The sequence below is a fragment of the Trachemys scripta genome, chromosome 3, assembly GCF_013100865.1.
Source record: "Trachemys scripta elegans isolate TJP31775 chromosome 3, CAS_Tse_1.0, whole genome shotgun sequence".
NCBI lineage: Eukaryota > Metazoa > Chordata > Testudines > Emydidae > Trachemys > Trachemys scripta.
Window position 1 is genome coordinate 31222996 of NC_048300.1, and position 15602 is coordinate 31238597.

Genomic DNA, 15602 nt, shown 5'->3' on the forward strand with positions numbered 1-15602 from the left:
ACCTAAAATTTTTTATGGACAGTTTATATCAATTTGTTCTTGTGCCAGTATTGGTCCTTAACTTAAATAACTCCTCTCTCACCTTGGTGTTTATCCTCTGATGTATTCATAGAGAGCAATCATATCTCCCTTCATCTTTCATTTGGTTAGGTTAAACAAGCCAAGTTCTTCGAGTCTCCTCTTGTAAAATATATTATCCATTCCTCTGATCATCAGTTGAATTAATCTTTCTTAAAGATGGAAGACCAGAACTGCACCCAGTATTCCAGATGAGGTCTCACCAATGCCTTATAATGGCAATAATACTTTATATCTACTGGAAATACCTTGCCTGATGCATCCTAGGATTGAATTAGCCTTTTTCATAGCTGCATCACATTGGTAGCTCATAATCATCCTGTAATCATGTGATCACCAATACACCCAGGTCTTTTTCCTCCTCTGTCGCTTCCAACTAATAAATCCCCAGCTTATAGCAAAAATTCGTGGTGTTAGTCCCTAACTGCATTAGCTTGCACTTTGCACTATTAAATTTTATCCCATTTCTATTACTCCAGTTTTCAAGTTTGTCCAAATCTTGTACATGGTCTGGTCCTCCTCCATATCGGCAGTACCTCTCAACTCTGTATCATCCACAAATGTTAGTAGCACACTCCCACTTTTTGTGCCAAGGTCATTAATGAAAATGTTAAATAAGATTGGTCCTAAAATCAGTCCTTTAGGAACTCTACTAGTAACCTCCCTCCTGCCTGACAGTTCACTTTTCAACATGACTTGTTGTAGTCTCCCCTTTAACCAGTTCCTCGCCTATCTATTGATTCTTATATTAATCTCCATCTTCTCTATTTAACTAATGATTTCCCGGGGTGAACCATATCAAATTCTTTACTAGAATCCAGGTAGATTAGATCTATTGCATTTCCTTAGTCTGGAAAATCCCTTGTTCCTATTCCCAGTCTTTGTCCAGCCAGGCCCCATTCCTGCCCTCCCCCTAAAGCTGCTTATCAGATCTGCCTCTCCTCCCCCCTTCCCAGGCCCCACTGGCTCTCAGTTCCAATCTCCTTGTCAAGCCAGCCCCCATACCGCTTCAGTGCCCAGGCTATCTCCCACCACGACTCCCAGTCCCCTTCCACCAGAACCCCCAATCCCAATCCCCCCAGAAGACTCCTTGTCCCAATGAAATCCCCCATCACTCCCAAAAGTCCAGCTTTTACCCCTCTGCATTCAACTCAAGCAGCTTGTTCCTCCAACCTGGCTGGGCCCAGCAGAGGGTCACTGAGAGCACAGCAGAGACAAACTGTCTAGACCCAACCTGACCCACAGCAGCTCAGAGATACAATTGCATGGAAAATCCTGCTTAGTCCCAGGCTGGAACATGTCCAATGCAGATGGAATCTTCAGAAAATTAAACTGCTAAAATCTAAGAAGGCTCTATTAAGCATGTGCAAACTACCATTTGCAATGGCTTGTAACTTGGCCAAATTTGGGCAGATTTTCATAGCAAAAGGCTCATCCCTGACATAAAGGCCACCCTCCTGATATATTTCAAGACCCTGCTCCAAAGTATTGGGCACTAGAGATGTTCAAAGAAAAGGCCACCAGAATCTCACATGGGCAAAACATATTTTTTCCTAACCTTATTCTTGAAAAAGGTTAAACCATTCTGGTTAAAAACAAACAAACAAACAAAAAACAGCCTGAGGCAGACATGTAATGAAAAATGTCAACCCAAATAATTAAAGTTTGGCAAAATTATAAGCAACTGAAAACAGGGTGTTATAATGGGAAGTGTTGGGCAACCTTAATAATAAGTGGTGCCTGTAATTACACAGGATTTCACTGTAGCAGAAGCCACAAATCTTATGTTGTATTAATAATCTATATCATCACCCCTACATCCAGCCAGCCCAAAACCAGGAGGGGAATTTTCAGTGTTTAACATTAGCAGTCAGTCATACTATCTATCTAGGTACATGCCCTATAACCACGTCAGGTAGTTGTTTGTGTATACCCCTCCCCCAGAAAACTCAGAATGGTCACCATAAGCATGGGGCTAATTCACTGCTCTACAGCCAAAATGCTTCTGAAATAAATGTAGTCAAACTTTACTAATTCTGGGTCACTGAGAACAAAAATGATGCTCAAAATTGTTGATTGGCTCTAGTTTTCAAGATATGCTATTGGGTCAGTGTATACGACCCTTGACTTGGGAATGGCGGATGATAAGTGAGTTATAAAGGGAAGGGATCTCAATTTAAACCAGAAATGACTTAAATACATCTTTGACTGGATCTATGAATAAATCTATGACTGGGTTTGGACAGTACTTGCTTTTTAGGCAAAACAATGAATGATGCAATCTGAAGCTGGTATTCCGTCATACATGGTATGAATTGCATCATGTTATTCCTAGAAGTCGTGGATGATGCAATCATAATGAAGCTTACATCACTCTGCTGAACAAATTGCCCTATATCAGCTCTAGAAATCATACAGTGTCGTGCTCTCTTATTTGTCAGTGTTTGATTTTGCAGAGGGACACATTTCTGTTTAGCCAAAGTGAGCAGAGATGCCTCGTACTTGTGTGAACAGTGCAGATAACTTCTGCTATGTTTGTGGTGAAATGACTTTTGCATCACAAAAGTGCAGTATAACCACTATGGTTAAGAAAGCCTATCACCTTTATTTTGGCTGCAAAATTGGAGATCAGGACAAGAGGTGGGCCCCACACATATGTTACAACACTTGTGCAACAAATCTTCGCCAGTGGTTGAACAGGAAAAGGAAATCTATGCCTTTTGCAGTGCCAATGATTTGGAAAGAGCCAACAGATCATACCAGCAATTGTTACTTCTGCATGGTGCCTCCAGTTGGGAAAGGTGTGTCAAAGAAGAAAAAGTGGACTGTGCATTATCCAAACATTCCATCAGCTCTACGCCCAGTACCCCACGGAGAAGGACTGCAGGTTCCTGATGCACCAGAATCATTCTCACTTGAGTCAGACGAGGAAGAGTAAGAGGATGAAACTTCTGGTCCTGAACCATCAATGTCACAGGACCCACATTTTCTCCCATCCTCCTCCTCTGAACCACACCTCATAACACAAGGTGAACTGAATGACCTTGTCAGGGATTTGGAACTACCCAAGAGTAAGGCAGAGCTGTTGGGCTCCAGACTACAGCAGTGGAATCTCCTGGCAGGTGATGTTAGGGTTTCCATGTTCCGTGACCATCAAAAGGATCTTGTCCCATTCTTCTTCATGGAAGGTGATCTTGTAGCCTGCAACAACATCAATGGTGTGATGGCAGCCCTCAACATCGTTTACGATCCAGATGAGTGGAGACTGTTTATTGATTCATTGAAGACGAGTCTTAAAGCTGTTTTGCTGCATAATGGCAATGTTTTGCCATCAATTCCAGTTGGTCATGCAGTCCATATGAAGGAAACCTATGACAACATGAAACAACTTTTGAGGTGCATAAACTATGACCAACATCAGTGGCAGCTTTGTGGCAATTTGAAGGTTGTTGCTCTCTTGCTTGGTCTGCAGACTGGATACACAAAGTACTGCTGTTTTCTCTGCGAATGGGATAGTCGTGCAAGAGATTTCCACTACATCAAGAAAGATTGGCCACTCCGACAGTCATTGGAGCCTGGGAGGAAAAGTGTTCAGCATCCACCACTTGTTGAATCAAGGAAGATTTTGTTACCACCCTTACACATCAAGCTGGGTCTGATGAAGAACTTTGTCAAGGCCATTGATAAAACACGAGCAGCTTTCAAGTACCTCCGTGGAAAATTTCCAAGGTTAAGTGAAGCTAAGATAAAGGAAGGTGTCTTTGTTGGTCCTCAGATTCGTGAACTTCTTCGAGATGATGGATTTGATCATGTACTGCGTGGCAAGGAAAAGAAGGCATGGAAAGCCTTCCAGTTAGTGGCAATAAATTTTCTCGGAAACAACAAGGCAGACAACTACAGGTCGTTGGTGGAATATCTCCTCAAGGCATTCCAAAGCCTTGGTTGCAACATGTCACTAAAGATACATTTTTTGCACTCTCATCTAGATTTTTTTCCACCGAACTGCGGAGCAGTGAGCGACGAGCACGGCGAGCGATTTCACCAGGACATTGCAACAATGGAGAAATGCTATCAGGGCAAATGGAGCCCATCAATGCTAGCAGACTATTGCTGGACAGTGACAAGAGATGCTCCATTTAATGAATACAAGAGACAAGCCAAGAAGCGCCGAGTAGACACTGAATAGAACTAAACTATGTACATAATAGGTTTTTGCCTTTTGTTTCATAATAAATTTTATTTCTATAACCCTTTTGCTGATTTTTAAAGTGTTACATAAACAGGACAGGTGAAATATTATCATGTAAAGCAACCATAAACACATGAAAAGACCTAGGTTTACAATTTATGATTAAAACTCTACTATCTACACAATATACATAGACATAAAATGTAAAAACTTAAATATCTTAGAAACAGTAGCCAATCAGTTGTTTTAATTGTCATATTTGAATTCAGCACATCAAAATACATAATAAATAGCACATTTTATCTCTGAAGCAGACGACTTCTCAAAAATTGTAGACCAGTGTTACAAAACCATATCTGGGAGGAGTTTTGTCTGGTTTTAGGGAGGCTTTTTTAATGTCCTTACAAAGCATGAATAAATTGTTTATTTTTAAAATCTTTCCACCTGTCCATAGAAGTAATGACAGGTTAAACTGACACAGTGAAATAAATAGATACCATCTATATTTCCTCACAGTAGTGGTATGATGGTGATCCCATGGCTTCCTGATAGCACATTATGGCTCTGTAGTTACGGAGTTAAGCTACGAGGTAACACCCCACCCCTTTCTCTCAAATTCCACTCACCAAGGCCTCAGATACAACAGTGATGAGGGAATATAAGTAGCGGATGGATAGACAGAAAGATGAAGTGGAGTAATATTCTAAATTTGTATTTAAACACCACTGACGTGCACGTTGCAGACTCAGTGTTATTGTAAGTGAACACTTGGGCTTTCTTATCAGCACTTTGTTTGCACACATGTGCACACTGGACATGTTGTAACAATTCCCTGTAGTGACAATAGCTGTGTGGGCCAGTTTGAATAGAGACCAGTGCTGCTGCAAGCTGTTTGTTTCTGCTTTGACATCATTCATTTGTAAAAAGATTTTTGGGGAGTTCCTTGTAACACATTCCTTTTCTCATTTCTCTTTTCAGTTTCCCAGGACATCCAAACCCTCCTAAATTATGGTGCTGTTTGCATGAAAAATGTGGCCTAATATTTTAGTCCTATTCCTTTCCTTAGGTTAGTGGTAATTTAACCATAATTTTCCTCTGTCTGCCCTGAGCACGTCACCATAGCCTGAGCAGAACAGAACAGAACCCCATCAGAAGCAGATTGAACCTCATTTGTGCTTTGTGTTTTAGGAAACCAACATGTAGTGTAATAAGAATGGGTGGTCTCAAACATGTGTGACATTCCCAGATATATTTGCATTAGTACAATGGACACATGAGAATCTTTGCAATAGCCTCAGTTTAACTAGTACGCCACAGTTTAACACAATGGAGCCTGCAATGCGCAGAATGTACAGAGACTTTGAAACACAATATAAGAAAGCACTGTATGTTATGATTCAGAAATTTTGCTTTATTCTGTCAATATATTTACTTTGCATAATCACAAGTGAAATGATCTTGGAGGGGCAGTCTAGGCCTTTGGACAGTTACTTGTATAATACATCTTATATAGCAGCCTGTACAATGTTAGCTACATCAGCAGTAGCAACATGACAGAAGCATCTTTAGATTATCACCCTCATCTGCCAGCATTTCCATTCTCCATCTTGTCCTTCGGAGATGGTGGGTGAAAGAGCAGGTCTTTTTATATGACAAACAATAGTCCAGCCCATTGTTGCCATGCCTGAATGTGCTTATGAAATGCTGCTCTGGCGAGTAACATGGTGATGACACTAGTTCTGACTACAGCTGCAAGTCAGCTGGATAGTTATGTGTCTGTTTCCATGAACTGCTGTGTGCTACTGCTTTGTGAACTCAGGCCTATAGGTGCTAATAGTGCTTTGCAAGTTCAGCTGGAAGGTGGGATCATTTTTATTAGTCTTTTTGGCATCTGCTCCGCAGTACGGTACTAGGAGGAGACTTAGCAATTTTCAGCCTGCACCCCCATCTGCTCCTGGCAGTAGATTTTCCAGGAAGAGACGGCGGTGCAGGCTGAAAATTGCTAAGTCTCCTCCTAGTAATGTAGGGGGTAGATTTTCCAGGTCAGCTGTGGGATGGTTTATGAAATTCCTGTAGCCATGCTACCTTGCAGATGTGTGGCTTTTGTTTCATATTCTGGGCTGCCTTCCTGTGAGATAATCAGGGTCTTTTGATGGTGTATTGAGCATATTTTCTTAGACTCGATCTGTTGTATGCTGGCTGGGTTTATCACACTGCATTTTCTTTCTTGTTATGTGCTAATATGAAGGCTAACTTTTCACAGCTGTAGTTGGAGATGGTGGTATGGAACATTCACCTCCTTGCTCCTGTAGCATGGAATTTGCAGCACTGGACTCAAGTTCTCTGCAACTGTCTACCTACACGCTCATGATGTGCCAATATATGTCATCTCCCTTGGGAACTGGGGCTGCGTTGTATGGCAGCTGTCTCACTCATAACAAACTGTAGCAGCAGAGAGATGAGTAGCATGTACCAGTGACTAATAAACTAACTCCCTTTTCTTTGGTTGGAATAGAGGGAGTGCACTTTTACCACTGTTGCAAGCTAAACGCCTGACCAGCTCAGTCGGGGGATGCTGTATTGGTACCTTGCTCATTGTAAAAGGTAAGTGCTGCTGCTGCTGCTGTCACTGTTGCCTATCTACTGCTCTTTGGATTTGTGACTGTGCAATTGGCCTGTACCAGCTACTACTTGTCTGGGGGGTGGAGTATGTAAGAACTCACTCTTACATGGACTTACCACAAGCTAAGTGAAGAATAAGCAGCAGGGAGTGGGCCATAGGGGTACTGCTCAGCCATCCCCACTTTTTCTACAAAGGATGCCCTTTTGGGGCTGCTTGTGGAACAGCACAGTGGGTTCTGTCAGTTGTTCATATGTACAACTCTCCTTGGTAGTCCAGCAGCTATTCTGGTCAACCTTTAGGATCCACACAAGGTTTTTTTCTGGATTCAGTATCTAAAGACCATCCATCACAAGAATCTGCCTGATGACACTGTTGAGCATTTTGAAATATTGACATTTCATCCTCCCTTGCCATTTCCCATTCCAAAGAATGTGGTGCCTGGCAGTTTGGCACTGTCACAACAAACACATCTCATTTACAAGGTGCATCACTCTCACAGGAGCACTTGATTAACTTCAAAATATCTAAAGGAGCAAGTTAAACATTGTCTGTACAGTTTTTGGAAACAAAGACTTGGAACTGTCATTGTGTATCCATCCATACTGCAGTGGATCAAGTGGCAGTGCATCTAGAAGATCCACAGCACTTTTCCACATAAATGCCTGAATATGAGCTAGTTTTACATTTTCTATAAATGCTTCAGCTTTGGCATTGACATGATACTTTTGCCAATTTTCCCTGCCCACGATTTCTGCCATGATGGCACAATTTAATTGTCTGTACCATGTAGCCAAGCATTGCTGCATTGATGTCATGCAGCAGAGAGAGGGAGTATCCAGCTTACAGAATCTTCAACACAGTGCCTTTGTCGAGGTCAAAACAGGAAGTTACTGTATCACAGCCTGAGAGCGCATGGTCAGCTAACAGTCCTGGAACAATACTCAAGTGTTGCTCTGAGGTAGCATGGATATGTATTACAGCACTCGGTTGGGTTGGGGGTTCCATAATCACTAAAGATGTTAGTCCCTGTTCAAGATAATGGTGCAAGAGTACGAAAAATATGTCAATGTCATTCAATAATACTGATATTCCCACTAGTTTCTCTTTTGTAATCATCACCATTTCTTATACAAGAACGTTGTCACTTCCTCGTGCAAAGTGGCCATATCTTCTCTGTTAATCACAACACTTTCCTGCTTTATTTCAGCTGGCTTGTTGTCTCTCCCTGTGATGTCTAGCTTGTGATATAGAATGTGTCATTGGTGAAACTTCTTGTCTTGAATGAGTTCTTAACAAATGATATCAAATCAACTGTTTCTTATTTTCAGTACACACCAAGACAACTTTCTGTAGAGATACCTGTGCACTTGTACTCAAGTGATGCATTCTGGTTGCTTTTGTAACTCTGCTAGATCTTGTGACACTCTTTGCGCTCATATCTTTGTACCTGTCAAAGACAAGGTTGTATACATATCTGCTGCCTTCTTGTGTTGAGTGTAGACTCTGAAATTGGTCAAAGTTCTTGATGATACTACTTGCTGGCCAAAGAACTGTGGAACTGTCAGTGACTGTGCAGGTGACTTCTTGTGAAATATGTCTAGTTGACAACACTGTCTGCAGCTGCTTTTTTAGACTTGAAACCAGTCATTGAACACTGATGTTGGTACAGGAGCCAATACATGTGATCAAATATGCTTGTCGTCAATCTCTCATGAACTGGTTTGTAGGCCTATCACTCTTGAATAGATAAGGTTAGAGTCAAATACCTTTGCTGGGTCAACCTATATATGCTTTTTGTTGTTGTTGTCATTTTCAGTATCTCTACTTTCCTTGGTATTTCATCACAGAACCCTGTGGGGACAGCTACATTCAAATTCTTCCATTTGGCAATTCGAATTGTAAGTACATCATCCACACTGACTGATGGTAGTGCCACTTAGCCACTGACAACATTTATTATTGCTCTGGGTGCTTAGTGGGAGGTCTAACAGATCAATGCAATGGATAGAGAAGCCATTAGTAGGAATCCAGAGCTATGTATCTGTAGTAATTCTTGACTTCATTTCTTCTTTATGGATCTCTTGTATTTGTGCTTGATAGGTGTCATTTAAGTTTGCAGTGTCTTCTACCAGGCAACTGCATATGTGGAGGCTAAGAGCCCAATTCTTGAGAGTTTCTGGTTTCAGAGTAATCCAAATGATAGCACCATGGCACACTTCATGAAGATAGTTTCAATGTACATGTCACTCCATATACCATTCCATATTTCTGGAACATAGAGCATGACATGCTCACCCATGATGAACCACTCTAAGACATTACCTGGCATGGATTCCAAGGATTGAAGGTAATCCAGCTGAAGAAATGTATGGGAGCATCATAAGTGCTCATATTTCAAAATGCTCAGCAGTGACAAGGTGCCATGAGGCAGTTTCTTTGGATTTAGGGTCTTGAAATTCAGAATCTACCAGACTTTGGCCTTGGCAAATGGATTTTTTTCCATTTTACATGCTAACAGAAATGGAAGGGGAGACAGAAGTCAGCCCAATTAGAAATTTAAGGTAACATTTGGACTTGAACGAGGAGTATTTGTGGCTTGAATAAAGACTGGGAGTGGATGGGTCATTACACAAAGTAAAAAGTATTTCCCCATGCTAATTTTTCCCCTACTGTTACACACACCTTCTTATCAACTGTTTGAAATGGGCCATTCTGATTATCACTACAAAAGTTTTTTTTCTCCTGCTGATAATAGCCCACCTTAATTGATAAGTCTCGTTAGAGTTGGTATGGCAACACCCATTTTTTCATGTTCTCTGTGTATATACATCTTCCTACTGTATTTTCCACTGCATGCAGCTGATGAAGTGGGTTTTAGCCCATGAAAGCTTATGCCCAAATAAATTTGTTAGTCTCCAAGGTGCCACAAGTACTCCTCGTTCTTTTTGCTGATACAGACTAACATGGCCACCACTCTGAAAATTGGACTTGAGAGGGGAGTAGGGGGCTCAAATCCTGAGATTTAGTTCTGTATGCACTTTGGGAGGGAAAATACTATTAACAAACTAACCTCTATTTATTAATTCTTTTGGCAGAGTGATCCTCTGAATTAGTTCACATTATTTGATCCAAACATGCATATTAACCTCAGAATTTCGTATTAATTATAGTTATGAAATAATTGGCCTATAAGGTTACCACATATACCTTCTTCTCCACATGCTTTGTCTTGTTTCTAAGCAGAGTGAAAATTAGCATTTTTTACTGACTCATGATGGGCTTTATCATCCAAATGGTAAACCAGTGAATAAAACGTTATGTAACCCTTGACTGATAAGAGAGACAAACACATATTATTCATGAATCTCATTGTTCCAATTGCAATTACCACCTGTTCCACTTCACCTGTTAGGGGCATATGTGAAATACAAGCCAGGAGACAGAAAGTTTTGACTGGTGAGGTCTGCACAATAATGCATTTGTGTTACACTGTTTTACCATTTTATCAAACACACATCTGCACTCTACATTACTAAAAACACAATCATTTTGGCATTTGAAGGATATCAATACAAGCATAATGTAAAAAGGATATATTTTTATTCCAATTATCAGCTTACTTTACATTTGGCCTCTTCTGTTTTTAATTACCCGCTATTTCACATTTAACAATGCTTTGAGTTTAAAACCAAAGCTGACGAGTTTCTGAAGCATAGGTTCCACCTGTGGTCTTTGGTCCATTGGTGGTCTATAGAGCAATTATTGGGATCCACAATGAGATGGAGCTGGCTGGCAATTGCCTCCTATTTCCAGCTGCTAAATTTCATTGAAAGACAGCTAAAAACCACATAATACTTTATTCTTACTTTTCCATATAAACAATTGCTGTGTTGCCACTGGGCATATGTGATCACTTACAGGTGCAGGAAATGGGCTGCACAATTGTGAAAGGGAATGGATGTGATCCAGGAAACTGTTTCTATTAAGATGTGGTGCACACCGGTGTTCCCTTGTGCAGCTGCCCCGGAGTGAAGCAAGTGCCGCACACTTGATTAGCAGAATGGCGCACAGTGGCGTGTGTTCAGGTGCCTCTCCCTCCACTGCTCTGCAGCTGTGTTGCTCCTGCCCTCTGCCTTGGAGCCCCTGGGACCCTCCTGCTGGCTGTGCAGAGCGGGGGAAGGGGAGGAAGGGGCCCTGATGTCAGGGTGACCCCTTCCCCCTGTACCCTATCTCCGCAGAGCAGGGAAGAGGGGACAGGACTCAGGAGCAGGAGAGCTCAGCTGCTGAGGTCTGACCTTCCTGATGGGTGCCTTAGAGAGACAGTGCACAGTCTCTCATAGGCTTCCCCAGCAGCCAACACACACACACACACACACACACACAGAGTCTCTGTGAGAAACAGACTCTGTGTGTGTGTGTGTGTGTGTGTGTGAGAGACACACACACACACACACACAAACACACAGTCTGTCTCTGTCTCTCTCACACACACACACAGTCTGTCTATCTCTGACACACTTGTGTGCACACACAGTCTCTATCTATCACACACACACACACACACACACACAGTCTCTTTCACACTCCCTTTCCAACACATACTTGTTTTGCTGTTGTTATTGTTACTTCTTGGTACTTCCTGCAATGCACATATGTTCTCTGTCATTTTATTCTTTCAAAGTACTGTTATTTCAGTTTTTTGACTGGTCTATGCATTTCATGATTTTATTTTTCTCTTATGCTTAAATTTAATTCTTTGGGTAGTGAGTTCTAAAATGTCTAACCTGTCCTGGCTGGAGTAATTATCCCTATGATAACTTTTAAAAAAATATATATTATATCTAGGCTTTTTGTTTCTACTGGTGGCGCACATCCGCACATTACCTCGATATTGGTGCACATAACAAAATTCACTCCGCACCTGCATGGAAAAAATTAGAGGGAACATCGGTGCACACTATGATCGTCTGAGAATCACTCCTATGAAAATTGCAGGGAGACTAAATGAGACTGACTCATAGGCAAGCATGTTGAAATTTGATAAGAACTCCAACATGGAAATTTTCTTCTTAAATTGTTTATTGAATGAGACAAACGGTTTGATAACACATGGAAAACATAGGCGATACCAAAGATTACAACATTAGCATTGTATCCTAACAATGAACATATGCACTCTGGTAGAGCACAGTACACAGGCACATCTCTACTCAGTGTTATCAAATTCCTCTCAGTACAAACCTCATGCGGAAATAAAGGTACTAAGCTAATAAGATCTTTTGAAGGCATGAAGGAACTTGAGTAGACTGTTCTCGCTCATTTTTATAGTTTGCATTTCCATTTATGAAGGATGGCTAACTTTTCCAACCCAGCAGTAATTATTTTTTTAATTTAAGTTACAATATTCACCATTGTTTGCATTCTTGACCATGGCCAGCTCTAGATAATGACATAGTTGGGACTTTAGTAACAGAAAAGTAGTGAGTGAGGATAGCCAGCAAGAACAGACATTCCATCTCCAGAAATATCCCAAACAGGGCCAGAACTCAAGTGATTACTAATCAGAACAGAGATTGTTAATGCTATGTAATTAAAGAAAAAATAAATACATTCAGCAGATTAAACTCCTCTTTGCAACCAGCAGATATGGGATCACTGAACAGGTAGGTGCTTAATCTCCTGATAAAAGAATTAGTAAGAAACTCCAAAATACTTTTTAGAGTAATTAATAGGACAAATCACCACACTCATATTGAACCTGAATTCCTTTTGTACTCTAATTTCTAAGAAACTAGAATAAATAGTCCATGAATGTGAACATGAAATTTGGGATTATTGCAGCATTTCAATTCTACTATAACATCATTCCAAATACAACTATAGTATGTGCTGTTCAAACACTAATCTGAATAATGCTTTTTTCTTCTATCAAGTATGTGCATGAACCCTGATCCACATCTGTTAAGTACCAAAAATTTCATTTTCATGTCTTTAAAGTTGGGAGGGAGGGAGGAAGTATTATTGGTTTGCAAATAAAATACTATGTATATTTTTATAATAAAATGAATATCCTAAGGCATTTTCATGGAAGACAGAATAGAAGCAATTAATTATAGATTAATTCATACAAATTAAAACAGATTATTGTCCGTTATCACAAGGATCAGACCTACCTCAACAAGCACTTTCCTTTTGGACATTCAGTGATCTCAGATGTCTGGCTCACCTAGGCCATTTCTAAACGTGTAAATACAGAATACTCATATAATTTGTAATTTTTTTACTTTAAAACATATTTTGTTTGGCATATATAGTATCTGTAATAGGATTTTTCACATTAACTTAGTGACTGACAGGGATAGCTATCTAGAAACTATGTTCACTGAACAGGTTGATTTTACCACATAAGAGGAAGGAATTTTCTTTTGAAAGAAAGAATACAAATGAAGGGGAACTAGAACAGATTTTTTTAAAAGCTTTCCATGTAGTTGAGTACATCATAACTTGCAACATACTTCTAATTAAAATGTAAACTGCAATGTGAAAAAAACTCTTTACTAGAGTAGCAAATATGCAGATACAGTAGCTCTCCTGTGGAGTCTGCTAATCGACATTCATAAAGTCTGCAACATTTGGGTCCAGTCTCAGGCAGTTGGACTATCAAGCATCAGCAACACATGCTTCCCTTCTTGGTGTCTTCTGAACTGGAATGAGTTGGGTAAAATGTTCCTTCATCCCATTCACCCTGAACATCCACCAGTTCTGGAATGCCATTTATTCTCAATATATCTAAATATAGCAGATAGTCCTGTAGACAAGTGGGCAAGGGCAATTTACGGATAAACTGGTCAGATTGTAGGTGTTCACTTTTTAAAATGGACCGGATCTCAAGACGACAAAGGTGAGCCAAAGAAGGGATAAAGGCTGTAAAATGAAAGAAACAAAAAATCAAATTGAGGAAAAGAACTATGGGATTAAACTATGTGCTTATATTTTTGCTTCTCTTAGGCAGTTCTCCTTTGATAAAAGGACATCAAATAAACCACTTGCCAGATGATTAATTAGAGTTCTAATGTCTGAAGAAGCCTAGCAGTTTTAAAACCAGCATGTTAGAATGTCTCTGTATCAGCTGGGTAAAAATACCTTAATCTTGACATATATGAAAACAAACTATTTCACCCTCTACTAAAAAGTTCCACTCAATTCGCCTAAACCGCCAGTTGCTTGGACAGAGATTGGCAGATGTCATGGTACACACAGGGAATGATAAAATTAAATTGAGATGATGGAAAGTCAACAATGGAAACACTAATTTACTGTGGGGAGAAAAGAGTAAATATTGATAACAAAAGTAGTTGGTTCATGATAGTATGATTGCCATCTTTTCTTATTATTATTCAGGCTATTACTAGTCAGCTTCTCCTTTAATGAACCAAGACTCACAATTACATTTTTGTAAAACATACCTACGAGTTGTCTTAACCTATTGTGTTGGCTAATATGTTTTATTGTGAAATTAGAAATTATAAACCATCCCTGTGCAAACTCTCTCTCACACACATATAGATACAATATAGCTAATATGAATATCTATATATCCCTGGCTTGTGTCTCATCAAATTGCAGCCCAAAAGTCAAGTGGTGTACTAATGCAGAGAAAATACATTGCAATATGTTGTTACTATTTAATACAGATGCAACAGCGGAATTTTGGTTGCGTTTTACAGACAGTCCATTATGTCAATGTGGACAACCACAAACCATGACACACATTGTTGGAGACTGCAAAATGACTCAACATCCTGGAGGTCTTCGTACCTTGAACATCGTTTACAAGAATGCTGCGGCTTGGCCAGATTGCATACACCAAATAAATAAATAATACAGATGCTGAAATGCAGCTTTAAGCCTTCATATAATACATTAAGATTTTGTTTTACCTAAAATGTTGCTATAAATCTGATTAATTAAGAATGACCAATCTGCTAAAAATTGAATAAGCAGCAATGTCTCCATAGACACTCTCTTATATTAAGGAATATCATGGCCTGGTACGAGCTCAATTTTTGTTTCAGACAGACACCAGAAGAGAACAAAAATATATCTGATTATACAAGAGAAAGGAGACAGGGAGACTTAACTGTGTTGAGTCTTCCATAATGTAATTCTCTCCTTTCATCACCTTCTCTCTCATCTTCCCCTTCTTATTTTATAGAAAAATTTGTTTTAAACTCACATTTCTCACTAACAATCTCTTGGTCACAATCTTATAAAAATTCATGACTTTTATAAACACTTAAGGATCTGATTCTCATTTTTACTAAGGCCTCTTTACCACCAATCTGACAGCACAAAGTGGTATAATCATCTACAATAATTCTGCTGCTACAGTAATTTTGCCAAAACCAAGGTTTAAACCAGAGCAGCAGTATCTAGCCCAACCCATTTTTGAGTTATGATGAGCAAAAATTAAATAAATATATTATAAATATATCCATAAAGTGAGATTGTGTCATTTTTTGGACTCCCCAGTCTCTCAGATTTGCCTCAGATGCTCTAGAAAATTTTTGCCCTGGCACAACATAAAACCTCAAAAATGTTAGGTAGATTGATAAATTTGGGTGCAATGAAAAGATCCAAACTTGGTTTAAAATGGAAGGCTTCATTAAACCTTAAAAGCCAAGTCTCCAGAATGGCATTAGGACTTGCTTA

The 15602-nt window shown here is 39.8% G+C and overlaps 1 protein-coding gene across 6 annotated transcripts in view; it reads right to left on the reverse strand.

The window, feature by feature from the left end:
• The window catches only part of ASB3 (ankyrin repeat and SOCS box containing 3), a 154088-nt gene that overhangs the window by 20739 nt on the left and 117747 nt on the right, over positions 1 to 15602 (reverse strand). The window contains exon 11 of one of the 6 annotated variants that reach the window (XM_034764377.1): positions 11952 to 13814. The exons of 3 other annotated variants lie outside the window; for them this stretch is intronic. In XM_034764377.1, coding sequence (XP_034620268.1) covers positions 13558 to 13814 — 257 coding nt within the window. In that variant the 3' untranslated portion in view covers positions 11952 to 13557. Of the gene's footprint in view, positions 1 to 11951; positions 13815 to 15602 lie in introns of those variants that run through there. 2 more of the 6 variants (XM_034764378.1, XR_004644956.1) reach the window with 2 other exon arrangements.